This window comes from Lepus europaeus, chromosome 7, assembly GCF_033115175.1.
Source record: "Lepus europaeus isolate LE1 chromosome 7, mLepTim1.pri, whole genome shotgun sequence".
Lineage (NCBI taxonomy): Eukaryota > Metazoa > Chordata > Mammalia > Lagomorpha > Leporidae > Lepus > Lepus europaeus.
The window spans coordinates 72,015,414-72,029,480 of NC_084833.1; the positions used below are offsets into that span (position 1 = coordinate 72,015,414).

The 14,067-nt window shown below is 39.5% G+C and overlaps 1 protein-coding gene across 2 annotated transcripts in view; it reads right to left on the reverse strand.

The window, feature by feature from the left end:
* Positions 1 to 1,777: 1,777 nt before the first annotated feature.
* PRCP (prolylcarboxypeptidase) overlaps positions 1,778 to 14,067 on the reverse strand; it is a 76,588-nt gene continuing 64,298 nt past the window's right edge. For both annotated transcript variants that reach the window (XM_062196782.1, XM_062196783.1), the window contains exons 7-9: positions 13,084 to 13,248; positions 11,781 to 11,968; positions 1,778 to 2,496 (exon numbers count right to left, since the gene is read on the reverse strand). In XM_062196782.1, the coding sequence (XP_062052766.1) occupies positions 2,280 to 2,496; positions 11,781 to 11,968; positions 13,084 to 13,248 (570 nt within the window). In that variant the 3' untranslated portion in view covers positions 1,778 to 2,279. The remainder of the gene's footprint in view (positions 2,497 to 11,780; positions 11,969 to 13,083; positions 13,249 to 14,067) is intronic.

Sequence of the window (14,067 nt, forward strand, 5' to 3'; positions counted from 1 at the left end):
AACTTCAGTTAAGGTTGCTCTCCATACAAAATTTACATAGGAATAGTATGAAATTGTACTTGCCAAAAAATAGTCCTTTCTCTCTTTTTTTTTTTTGGCCAAATGGTTAAATAGTTTCTTCAGAAAAAAATACAACTCATCCAAATAACCAATATTAATGAAATGACAAAGTATTTTAAAGATTCTAAACAAGAAAAATAGCTTCAAGGAAAACATCCTAAAACAAACAGTAAGAATATATTCTATTATGTCCACAAACTGGAGCTGGTACTTTGGCAAAGCTGCCAAAGGTAGCTGCCACCTGCCATCAAAAGTAAAGCTGCCACCTGCAGTGCCAGCATCCTATGTTGGTGCGGGATGGAGGCCCGGCTGCTCCTATTCCGACCCAGCTCCCTGTTAATGCCTCTGAGAAAGCAGTAGAGGATAGCCCAAGTGCTTGGGCCCCTGCACGCATGTGGGAGACTCAGAGGAAGCTCCTGGCTCCTGGCTTTGGCCTGGCCCAACCCTGGCCATTGTAGCCATTTGGAGAGTGAATCAGCAGATGGAAGTTTCTCTCTCTCTCTCTCTCTCTAAGTGAATCAGCAGATGGAAGTTTCTCTCTCTCTCTCTCTCTCTCTCTCTCTCTACCTCTGCCTCTCTGTAACTCTCCCTTTCAAATAAATAAATCTTTGGCTAAAAAAAAGGCCCATAAACCCTATATTGTAATTTCTTAATTGACAAAAAATAAAAACTAGTACTGTTTTGATCTTTAAATTTACACTCCACTAGAATGTTTTCTGATGCTGAGGTTAAAAAAGTGAACACATGTTTTGATGGAAAACTCATTACAATAAGAACTTAAGGCTTCCAACACATGACAAAGATTTTCTTGTATCTCTCATATGCCAGGCAAAGTCAGGGAAGGATTTCGGTCTCCCAACCAAGAAGGAATTCTAGATATGCACTTTAAAAAAATGAGTGCTTTAGAAATGATTGAGCTCAACACAGTTTTTATGAAGCAGAAATGTTCCCAAGGCTGGGTGAAGAAAAGAAAATTATTGAGAGAAAAGAAAAAGAAACAATGAAGGAGAAATCTTTCAACAGAATAGAAACTGTGAGTCCTTCTCTGTGTGTATGTGTGCATGTGCGTGTGCGTGTGTGTGTCCCTGAAAGGTTTTGATCCTACCCTATTTGTTATCCTAGAAAAGTTCTTCTGAAGAAAGGTCTCAGTGTAAGCTCTGCTTGAAAGCAGCCAAACCCTTGGAAATAAGGACAGCTCGGCTATTTATTAATGTCAAATATGCAGCCTACGAGAATCAGTCAGCTTGCCTTTTGGAAGCCATACAGAAAGGTCTTCATGCACCTGCCTCTTAGAGTCCCAACTCTTCTGGCTTTAATGACAGCAGTAATAACCACCAGAAAAAAAATTAAAAACAAATTTTTAAAAGCTGAACATAAATACTTTCAACTTTCTGAATAGCTGATCCCTGAATTTTTAGAGAATTCTTACTGAGGTCTCATCAGTGAACACAGCTTAAAGCTTACTCAGAAATAAAAGGCAAAACAGAGTCATTTTCCTAAATTGGCAGAACTTAACCAAATTACCACAAAACTCACCTTGGAAACAAAGAGAAATGGAGCAGAAGAAGGCCAGATTTCTTACTGGCAGTGCCACAGTGGCAAATATCCCAGAATACGAAAAGCTGCCAAGTAGAAGAGAAAAAATTAAAAGACTTTCCAAAAACAGCCAAGCCCAGTGCAAACAGCATTCCCAACTGCTGGGGTAAGCTTCATAAGCAACACACAGGTATAAGGTCCAGCCTTGTTCTTTATTTATAGCACAATTCAAAATCATTAAATCAAGAAATGGCTCTCATTTCCTGGATTGACATCAGACATCTTTCCTACCAGCTGCAATTACATCATCTTTATCTATCATCTGCTTCTTCATAGGGCATGGGTTGGGAATTTAACAAATGGGGGGAAGAGACTTCAACCTCAAAATCAAGAAATCCCTGCTTGCAGGGAAAAACAGGGGGCGACTCTCCCTTATGAAAGGCAGTCAGGAATTCTGTTCCAGTTGTGAATGTCACAGATGGTGTGGGAGAGCTGTCATGAAGAGATCCCTCCTTGGAGGTGGTGCAAAAACAGAGAGGGCCTGAGAAATCAGTTTCTTCTATCTCAACCCATTAACTCTAATGATAAAGGAAGGACAGCAATTAAACATAGAAAACCAAAATGAACAGGAATATAGATAGACGAGAACATAAAAAAAGAAACTGAAAATGATCAGATGTTGCTTAGTGCCGCATTTGCAAACTGTCATAGAAATCTCTGATCCATCGCTTCATGTATCTGAGTTCCAAGGTGCGGGCTAACAGGACGGACGCAGGATCATACTCATTGTTGGCTCGAAGATCTAAATGATGGGCCCCTTCTGAGATGGTGATCGCAACCAGGGTGTCTGTGATGTCTTTGGTTACTCCACCTCCTGACCAAGGGTCTAGTTCACCATTGCTGCAAGTAAGGAAAAGAAGAAAAATTAAGGTAGTTCATTTTTTATGTCTATACTCACATAAGACAAGAGAAATCTAGTCTAAGTATAACACCTTAACTTACAAACTTATAACTTGGGAATCTGATCTGAGGATTTGTCATATAGAGAGGAGCTTCAAACAAGAGTTTTACTGTATTTCTGCAAGAAAAAAAAATACATGCAAAGAAGACTGAAGTTGGTGCCCTCATGAATTAACCTAGACTATTCTTGGACTTGGAATTTAGAAGCCTGAAATACCACCCCAGATTCATCATCCAAAAGCCATGTGATGCAAGTTACCTAACTCAGTTTCCCTATCTGTAAAATGAGATAGCAAAGCCTACTTCACCACATTGTTGTAAGGATTATGCCAGATGGGTGTCTATGGAAGTATATCATAAGCACAAGTGTCAGACACATGGAAGTCCCTCATTAATGCTGGTTTCCTTCTTTCCTAGGACCCAACTATCAAGGTAGTAAAAGAAAAAAAAAAAAAATCCACATTTTAAAATGTTAAGTATCTCTTAACTCTTTTTTAAAAAGAAAAAAGGAAGGAAATTTGCATTTTTGTTGTTATTCAACATAGTACAGTACTTTGGGAAATAGCGTGGTGGAACTAAAAAACTGTCCTCAGGATCTGGAATCGGAAAATGTGGATATTACTCAGATACTCATTTTACATTAGCCTTAAAGTTAAGGTTATTAGTTTTGGCTGATTCACACAACACATTTCAAAATAATATAAATAGGATTAGGGCCCACACCGTGGTGCAGTAGGTTAATCCTCTGCCTGCGGCATTGGCATCACATATGGGCGCCGGTTCTAGTCCCGGCTGCTCCTCTTCCAATCCAGCTCTCTGCTGTAGCCCGGGAAAGCAGAAGATGGCCCAAGTCCTTGAGCCTCCCTTCTTCTGGAGACCCAGAAGAAGCTCCTGGCTCCTGGCTTCAGGTTGGCGCAGCTCCGGCTGTTGCAGCTATCTGGGGAGTGAACCAATGGAAGGAAGACCTCTCTGTCTCTCCCTCTCACTGTCTGTAACTTTACCTCTCAAATAAATAAAATAAAATCTAAAAAATAATAATAATAATATAAACAGGATCAGCCATCAAAACAGGCTTACTGGCTTCTCATTCAGTGGGACACATCTGATACTCAAACTCAGGCCTTATTTTCTTGTACTATGCTGCATTTCCTGCGTACGTGATTGCTGTTGGAAATCATAGCACACACACCCTTAATGCATGTGGTTAGAGTAAGAAGAGCATGAGCTTTGAGATCAGATACAGCTGGCTTCCAATCCAGGTCTACGTAATCTCATGAAAACTCAGATTCCTCAGGATAAAACTGGCATCCAAATACCTGGCCCATGGCAAGTATTAGATCACTTTGCCTTTGTAGATGTGTGGCATCTCTTGGCAGATATCCATATACCACTTGAAATCATTTACAGAACATTTTCCTATGTGCCCTGACATAAGTTTAGTACACACTTCAATAAAGTTAATTAAAAATAGATATTAGTAAAAAAAAAAAATAAGAATGGGAATAGGAGAGAGAGGAGGAAGAGGGTTGGGAGAGTGGGTGGGAGAGCAGGTGCGGTGGGAAGAATCACCATGTTACTAAAGTTGAAATTATGAAATGTATGAAGTTTTTATTCCTTAAATAAAAGGTTTTGGGGGAAAAATACACTCTCCATTTTTCTATTATTATTTACAAAGCCTGAAATAAAAAATCTTCTAGGTCACATTGATAAGATACATGAAATTATTCCCATCATCTACATAATCAAGATAAAACTCTCAGCTATACATAAAATCTATAGACAAACAATCATGAAATATTATCTTTAGCCAAGACCTTTCCCTTGAACTTCAGAACCAAAATTCAACTCTTTAGTGGACATTTTTACATGGAAGTCTAATGAGACATCTCAAACTTAGAAGATCCAAAACTGAACTCCTGATGTTGCCCAACTCCCAACCAGCCCCTCCCATCATCTTAATTTCTGTTAATGGCAACTTTATCCTTTTAGTTGCTCAAACCACAGTCTGTTGTCACTCCTTAATCTTCTCTTTAACACAACTTCTGACAACAAATCCTGTCAGTTTTATCTTCAAATATACCCAGAATCAGACTGTTCTCACCACATCTACTGCCATCACCCTGATCCAAGTCATCATGATCTCTAGCCTGAAGGACAGCAAGACCCTTGTAACTGATCTCTCTGGTTCTACTCTAGTCCCCCTACAATCTAACATCAACAGCACAGCCCACTTGATCCTGTTAAAATCTCAATGAGATGTAACTCCTCTGCTCAAAACACTACAAGGTTTCCCATCTCATTAAGAGTAAAAACCAAAATCCTAACTAGAGCCCACAAGTCTCTGCATGATCTCGGCCTTCAGCTGCCTCTGTGCTTTTATCTCCTGAGACTCCCTCCCTCAATCAACTGTACTCCAGCCACACTGACCTCCCTACTCTACCTGAAGGAGCACATTCTGGGGACACTTAACCTCTCAAAGCTTTTCCCCTGTCTACTCCGCTGTATGGAGTATTCCTACCCTCCCAACCTCATGGCTGGCTAGCTCCTTTACTTCTTCCTGATCACTTTTCTTTTTCTTTTTCTTTTTTTTTTTTTTTTTTTTTTGACAGGCAGAATGGACAGTGAGAGAGAGTGACTTCCTTTTTGCTGTTGGTTCACCCTCCAATGGCTGCTGTGGCCGGCGCATCTTGCTGATCCGAAGCCAGGAGCCAGGTGCTTCTCCTGGTCTCCCATGCAGGTACAGGGCCCAAGGACTTGGGCCATCCTCCACTGCCTTCCCGGGCCATAGCAGAGAGCTGGCCTGGAAGAGGGGCAACCGGGATAGAATCCGGCACCCCAACCGGGACTAGAACCCGGTGTGCCAGCGCCGCAAGGTGAAGGATTAGCCTGTTAAGCCACGGCGCCGGCCTCTGATCACTTTTCAAAGGACCTTAGCAGGGTCTTCCTTGATCACTCCAATCCAAACATAGAACCCTTTTCCCTTACCTAACATTTCCCAGCCTCCTTCCCCAGTTTCTTTCTTTCTCCTTAACAGTTGTATACATCTAACATGTTTAGAGGTACTATTACCTTGTTCTCAAACCAGGACTCCATGTGGGCAGGGATTTCTGTTTTTCTCTCTCACTATATCCCCAGTTCTTAGAACCAGGTCTGGCTTATAGTAGGAGCCAATCAAACATTTATTGAAAGAATACAAAATATAATACCCTACACAGAGATCTATAAATACACATATCCAAGTTTACAAACATGTTGTAAATTACTTCAGTACTTTTTATATGGAAAAGCAGAGTTGATATAAATGATGACAATAAACACTTACAATGACCTTCAGCTGTGTGTAGTAGTGGAGGAACAATGAACTAGGTCAGCATCTCCAAGTTTTATATCTTTACTAGCTGCACAAGTCGGTAAAACCTCTATGAACTTTAACTACCATGTGTATTATAGAAAAAAAATTTAAAGAAAAACAATGCCCCTTCAGTGATATTGTTAGAGCCAAATTAAATAATATACATGAAAATAAAGTATAAACAACAAAATACTACACCAATATACGAAATACAATTATTATTCTGTGAGCATGAGAAGTGCTAATACCTCCTAGAGGTAAATGAAGTGTGAAAATAGATGTGAAGGCATTTCTCATAAAAGTTTGGTTAGAGGGACCAGCGCTATGGCATACCAGGTAAAGCCACCACCTGTAGTGCTGGCATCCCATATGGGTGCTGGTTCGAGTCCCTCCTTGGGCTCTGCACCCATGTGGAAGACCTGGAAGAAGCTCCTGGCTCTTGGCTTTGGATTGGCTTAGCTCCAGCCATTGCAGCCATTTGAGGAGTGAAGCAGCAGATGGAAGATCTCTCTTTCTCCCTCTTTCTCTCTCTCTGCCTCTGCCTCTCTGTAACTCTGCCCTTCAAATAAATAAATAAATCTTTTTTTTTTAATTTAGGGGGAACACTAATTTTATCAACATTTTCTAGATAAATGTATAAATTACATTAGAAATTAAACATTTAGATATATTAAGTATGCATGTTTAAGACACAATTTTTACAATTTTAGGAAACCGAAATTGTGGCGCAGCAAGTTAAATCATTGGGTGCAACACGGGTATCCCATATAAGCACTGGTTCAATTCCTGGCTGCTCCACTTCTGATCCAGCTCCCTGCTAACAGAAGACTGCCCAAATGCCTGGACCCCTGCATCCATGTGGGAGAGCTCAATGAGGATCTTGGCTCCTGGCTTCAGCCTGGCCATTGCAGCCATTTGGGGAGTGAAACAGCAGACAGAAGATCTCTTTGTAATTCTTCAGCTTAACCTGCTGTGCCACAATGCTGGCCACCAAGAAATACATTTTTAAATTCCCATTCCATTATCAACACACTTCTCTTTAAAAAAAAAAAAATCAATTCAACTGCAACTGAATAACATCATTCTTTAAAAACACTCCGAAGATGTACTTTCTTTGTTGTAAGTAAGAACAAAATGGAAAACTCCCATGGAAAACATGTCTTAGATAAATTTTTAGACTAAGCCATACAGGGGCTAGATTCTTTAGCCTTTATCATTACTCCAATTCAACAAGCCCAACCCAGATAGGAAACTCTCCATTATTTGTAAAACAAAAAATGCTATCCCAACAGCCACATAATAAGCAAACTGCATTTGATTTAAAAGGTCATCTGAAACTGCCTAATGGCTTAGCAACAGTGTTTGGAGTTGCTGAGAGACCTAGGATGCACATTGCCTTGAATTTTTTGGTCTTGGACATGTGAAAACTAAACCAATCATTGGGAAATCTACAAAAAAAAAAAAAAAAAGCTGGCTTTCATAAGAGGTTCTTGATGCTTGAGTAAAATTCTCACCATCCAGTCTCACTTAATCACTGGCAACAATTAATCCTCCTGAGAAATTATGTCAAACTAATCAGCTCCACAGGGAGCCCTTTCTGGATTTATATCTAAATAACTGAGAATAACTGTTGGCAAAATAATGTCTATACATGGGAGGAGAGAAGGAGAACTAACAAAACACGGTGGTATTTTTTAAAAAGGAGAGAAATGGGACTTTTAACACCTACTATTTATTAAGGTCTCACTCATTCATCAAATATTTACTAAGCATCTACTATGTACTAGGGGATTCAGCAGTGAACAAGATCAAAACAAAAATCTTTGCTTTTAGGCTGGCGCCGCGGCTCACTAGGCTAATCGGTTGCCCCTCTTCCAGGCCAGCTCTCTGCTGTGGCCAGGGAGTGCAGTGGAGGATGGCCCAAGTCCTTGGGCCCTGCACCCCATGGGAAACCAGGAGAAGCACCTGGCTCCTGCCATCGGATCAGCGCGGTGCGCCGGCCACAGCGCGCTACCGCGGCGGCCATTGGAGGGTGAACCAACGGCAAAAAGGAAGACCTTTCTCTCTGTCTCTCTCTCACTGTCCACTCTGCCTGTCAAAAAAAAAAAAAAAAAAAAAATCTTTGCTTTCATGATGCTAACTTCCTTGATAATTTGCTCCTTGAAATAACCCTCTTGGTCACTATTTCCAGCTATATAAATTGTCAATTTAACAAAGGCTACCCAGCTAATTCGATGAAGAATTGAACAGCACCAAGATTCACCTGACTTCAAAGCTCAAGCTGCTTACTGGCAAATCTCCAACAATTATAGATTGAACTTTCCTACTAAGAAAAAAAAAAAAAAGCAGATTTTTGTGAGGTAACCTAAGGAGAGAAGCCTGAACACAAAGATGCTTTCCATCTGGCTTCCAGGACATTTTCTGGTTCACCAACCAGAAACATTTTATAGCTGGTAGCCACTAAACACACAAAGACACCTAGGGCTGCTCCTTTACTTCGGGAATGTACTTTCTTCAGAAGAGGAAGACAATTTTAAATTGTTTAATAAGTTTAAAAAAAGTTACATTGGATTTTTTATCCCAAGAAATCTGCATAAAAAGATTTCTTTTTAAGAGTAGATCAGCCACTACAGAAAGGTAAACCAGCATCTTCATACATCTGAAGCTTTCCTAAGCTGTGTATTTCATTCCTAATCCTTATAAACATGCATACTTATGGGCACCCATTAGATGCTAGTCACTATGACAGGTGCAAAAGATACAGAGATGCTTAAGATGAAATCTCTGACACTGAAAAGTTGACAATTTCACAGGGTAGACAGAACCAACAGACGATTTTCATACAGGGCAATAACTGGTCTGCACAGGTACTGGGGAAACTAATCTTCAAGGAAGATTTCTTGGAGGAGGTCTGCATCTTAAGAAAAGGGGAAAAAGGACAAGGAAAGAATATTCAGGGACAAACATACAGTTCCCTGTGGCCAGAAGATAAAGTGTAAGTTGGAGTATATTTAATCATGTATTCATTCAACAATTTTTAAGGATATATATATATGAGTATTTGCCAAGTCTGGGACAAGGACTGTGCCAGGTTAACTCTCTTATGTATCATAAGAACTCTATGCGGTGAACTCATTTTACAGAAGATGAAACTGAGAATCAAAGAACTTAAGTAATATCATTTAAAACAGCTCATTCTTCTTCCACACAGCTCTTTTAAAAAATCCTTTTTACATAAGCTAAAAGTTTCTTACACTGAGCTGTAATTTCCACCTACAATCTCTGTTCCACTCTTGAAAATTTTCTCACAAAATCTACCCCTCTTCTGGTGATGAGGAGGAGGAATGGGAGGAAGATTTTGATAGCCTGAGAAAAATGATATAAAAGAGCAAGCGGATAACTAAAATACTTATCTGTAATAGTTGATCCCAATTAAAAGACAGAGTAAAGGCTCCACTTAACAATTCAGCTTGAACTTCAACTTTGTAGAGTCAAAGAAAAGGATGGATGACCTCAAAGTTCAGAATACTACAGGAATCAATATGAACACTCCATGGAGATAAACTCCTAAAGTAAAACAGCAAACTGACAAAGTACTTCCTCTTCTGATGGAACAAAGATGAGTATGGACACTGGTATGATCTGACCGTCTCCCAGAATGCATGCATTGAGACTTAATCCCCATTGTGGTGGTATTAAGAGGTAGGGTTTCTGTGGTGAAGTTATGAGAGCTCCACCCTTATGAATGTAGTAGTGCCTTATAAAAGGGCTGGAAGAAATTAGCTTAGGCCCTTTTTTGCTCTTCCTGCTTCCACCACATGTAGGTGCAATCTTCAAGGCACCATCCTGGAAGCAGAGATCAGGCCTTCACTAAACACTGAACCTGCTGGTGCCTTGACTTTGGACTTCCCAGCCTCAGTAACTATGAGTAACAAATTTTATAAATTACCCAGTCTTGGATATTTTGTTATAGCAGAACCAACAGCCTAAGAAAGATACAAAAGCTTAAACTTAATCCTTTTTCAATCCTCTCAGTCCTTTCCTGATTTCAAACAGCCCAAATTTAGTATAGTTTCCTTCAACAACCCTAAATAGGTTAATTTGCTCAACTATCACTTTACCAGAATGATCTGAAAAGTACAGCTTTGAAGAATATTCTTAAAGACAACACAATTAAGGAAAATAAACAAAAAAACTTAAATTTGTTTACTAAAGTCACTTTTTATTTGGGTATCTCATTGTGATTTTAATTTCCATTTCACTGATGATTAGTGGTACTGGTTTTTTACTATTAAATTGTTTGAGTTCCTTATATATTCCGGTTATTAATCTCTTACCAGATACAAAACTTGTAAATATTTTCTCCCACTCTGTAGGGTGTTTCTTCACTCTGTAGACTGATTCTTTTGCTGTGCAAAAACTCTTTTGTTTGATGAAATTTTGTTTGCTGAAATACCATCCGACTATTTTTGCTTTAGTTTCCTGTGCTTTTATTAGAGTTATTCAAATCATTCTTGCCCATTCCAGTGTCCTAAACATTTCCCCTATGTTTTCTTTTAGTAGTTTCAAAGTACCAGATGGGCTGGTCTTACATTTAAGTCTATAAACCACTTCGAGTTGTGAGAGATAGGAGTATATTTTCATCTTCAGTATGTGGATATCCAATTTTCTCAGCACCTTTTATGCATGTTCTCAGGAACTTTGTCAAAGAACAGTTGGCTACAAATATATAGGTTTACCTCTAGGATCTTCATTCTGTTCTGTTGGTCTGAATATCTGGGTAGAGTGTGTTTCTGTCTGTGTGTTTTCCAATACCATGCTACTCTAATTACTACAGATTTATAGATTTGGGGAAATCTTTTATTAATTGGTTGCTTTCTGACTAGCTGACAACCTAATGTTCGAGCCAAAACTCAGAAATTTCATAGTCAGATATTCTAAAAGTCTACTCAATGAACTCTGATGTGAACAAGTATCAAATCCGCAATCTCCTAAGAAGTAGTATAATGCAGAAGAACAAAACGTGGGTTTTGTAGTCAGACAGGCCAACACAGAAATCTGGTTTTGTTGCTAAAACAAAGCTGAATAGGTTTTGGCAAGTGATTGGATACAGAGACCTGCAGTTTCCTCCTCAGAATAAAGGGACTACACCTACTACTTCACATGGCTGTTGTTAGGATTCAACTAGGTAATTTATTTACAGTGTGTCACATAGTACTTAGAACAGAACAGAGTGCACATTTCAAAAGTGTTTGCTGTTTAAACAAGGAAAATGTTTAACTATCATTAATAACAATGGTAACAATAATAATACAAATGGACAAAAAGATGTTGCTTCATTTTTGTGCTGGTAAGGTTTTTTTAAAAAATACTTTAATTTTGTTGCTATTGTTGGTTTTAAGCCTTTAAGTACAAGGGTAATAGAACATATAAAAGTTTATCTTTTCAGCATCCTTTGTCTTTCAAGAAATGGGAAAATGTGATGGGTATTAATGTTATATATTTTTGTTTGTTTTTTGTTTTGTTTTTTGAGAGGCAGATAGTGTTGGTTCACTCCCAAAATGCTTGCACCAGATAGGGCTGGGCCAGGCTGAAGCTAGAAGACTGGAACTCAATCTCCCATGTGGGTGGCAGGGCCATCACCACTGCCTCCCATTAGCCGGAAGCTAAAATTGGAAGCAGTGTTGGTACTTGAACTCAGGTACTCCCATATGGGATGCAGGTATTTCAAGCAGCATTTAAGCTAGTAAACCAACCACTACTGTTGCATTTTATACTGTTTTACTGTCCAGCATTTTTCTGGTTCTATTTTCTGAGCTATTGTACAAACATCTCCGTTGTGCAGTTTATCTTTGCACCAGCAAAAACTCACCTAAAAACGATGTTAGAGTGTGAACTGATGTTTTTCCCACCATACATGGTAGTGATCCAGGAGGGTCTTGGTCTCACACCCCACTGTTTAAAACAGTCATCAGAAAATTCTTTCAAGTTCCACAGGTGAGGTTCAAACATGTCATCGATACCATTAGTACAAAAGGGCATGACTATTTCTGTGCAAGCCTAAAAAGAAATCCAAGAAAGGATCCAAAGAGAAAATGAGTCACAAAGAAATTAAATAATTTGTCCAAGGTCAAACAGCTAGCAAGTAGCAAAACCAGGGTTTGAATCAGGCAAGCCAGCTTCAGAATCACTGTAGTGCCGCATAACCTCTTGTTACCCACAGAAAGGCTTGGCTGAGAAGTCACAGAAGTTAGAACTATCTGGTCCTTCTTCATAAACTCCTTTCTTTTATATCTATCACCACATTTAACCCATAAAACTACTCTGGAAGGAATGTATTATTATTATTATTATTATTATTATTATTAGTCTCATTGTACAGATAAAGGAATAGAGGCTCAAAGAGTCAAGTTAAACACCCCTTCTTATATGTTTCCACAAAAATGCTTCCTTATAAGACTTAAGATCTAATTTAATATCTACTTAACTAGTTATCTTTCTCACTAGTCTGTATTTGATAGTAAGATCACATTTTATTTATCATTGTATCTTTAAAGTCTAAAAGAGGGTCTGCCACATAATGGGTACTCAACATATATGAGAGAGGGGGCCAGAGCTGTGGCATTGGAGGCTAAGCAGCCTGCAGTGCCGGCATCCCATATGGGTGCCGGTTCAAGACCCAGTTGCTCTACTTCCATCCAGCTCCTTGGGCCCCTGCAGCTGCGTGGGAGACCTGGAAGAAACTCCTGGCTCCTGGTTTCAGATCGGTACGGCTCCTGGTTTCAGTTCGGTACAGCTCCGGCTGTTACAGCCAACTGGGGAGTGAACCAGTGGATGGAACACCTCTCTACTTTCTCTCTTTCTCTTTCTCTTTCTCTCTCTCTTTCTGCCTCTCCTTCTCTCTCTGTGTAACTCTGACTTTCAAATGAATAAATAAATCTTTAAAAAAAAATATGAGAGAATGTCAAAAAGTTTGTGGGAAAATGAAATTAAATGATATTGGGATTGATTAAATATATGAATAAGCGAAGAAATTTATCTGATATCTCACAGTGTAAGATAACAGAGCTCTGAATTACATTCAGTTAGGTGTATAAAATCTTGTGTATTCTCTATTACACAACTGCATCAGTGAAAGGATGTTTCACTTAGAGAAATTATGGGTTCACACTTACCTGATAGCTCCAGCCGAGGGATCCCAGATTGCTAGTTGTAGTTTCTGAAATGTTCAGGCATTTTGCCTGGCCTGAATAATTGTAATATACATTCAGAGCTTGGAAAATATTCTGCAGCAGCAGTGAATCAGATACATTGGGATCTTTCAAATACTGGCAAACTACCTGTCATTTTAAAGAGATAAACAAATGAGATATAAAAGTACTGGTTAAAAACACAAAGAATACAAAAAACAAAAGTAAAAAAAAAAAAACACAAAGAATAAATGACTTTTATTTATCATGAAGCTTTCAAGCCTCTAAGTACATTGCTTGAAAATTTTTATGTCTTGATTATAATCCCCTTTATAAATGAATAAACCTCTTAAATTACTTCTCAGCTTACAGAAATAAGCCAAAGTCATTCGCATGGAATGCAAAGGCCTTTCCACCTACCATGCCAGTTTTATCTTTATTTTTTATTTTTTTAATATTTTATTTTATTTATTTGAAAGACAGAGTTACAGAGAGAGGTAGAGCCAGAGAGAGAGAGTTTTCCATTCCGCTGGTTCACTCTTCAAATGACCTCAATAGCCAGAGCTAAGTTAATCCAAAGCCAGGCGCTTCTTCCATGTCTCTCACGCAGGTGCAGGGGCCCAAGGAGTTGGGCCATCTTCCACTGCTTTCTCAGGCCATAGCAGAGAGCTGGATTGGAAGTGGAGCAGCAGGGACTCAAACCGGCCCCCATATGGGATGCCAGCACTGCAGGCTGGGGTTAACCCACTGTACCATGGGGCACCAGCCCAGCCTGGTAAAACCATTCCCCACCACACCAAGCACTGCCCTTCCTCTTTGCCCCTGCTAACCCTGGAATGTCCTTTCCCTACTCTCCCACTCCACCAATACCTGCTACAAACTAATCATCATGCCATCGCCATGGTGTAGTAGCCTAAGCCTCGGCCTGTGGCACCAGCATCCCACATGGGCACCAGTTCATGTCCCGGC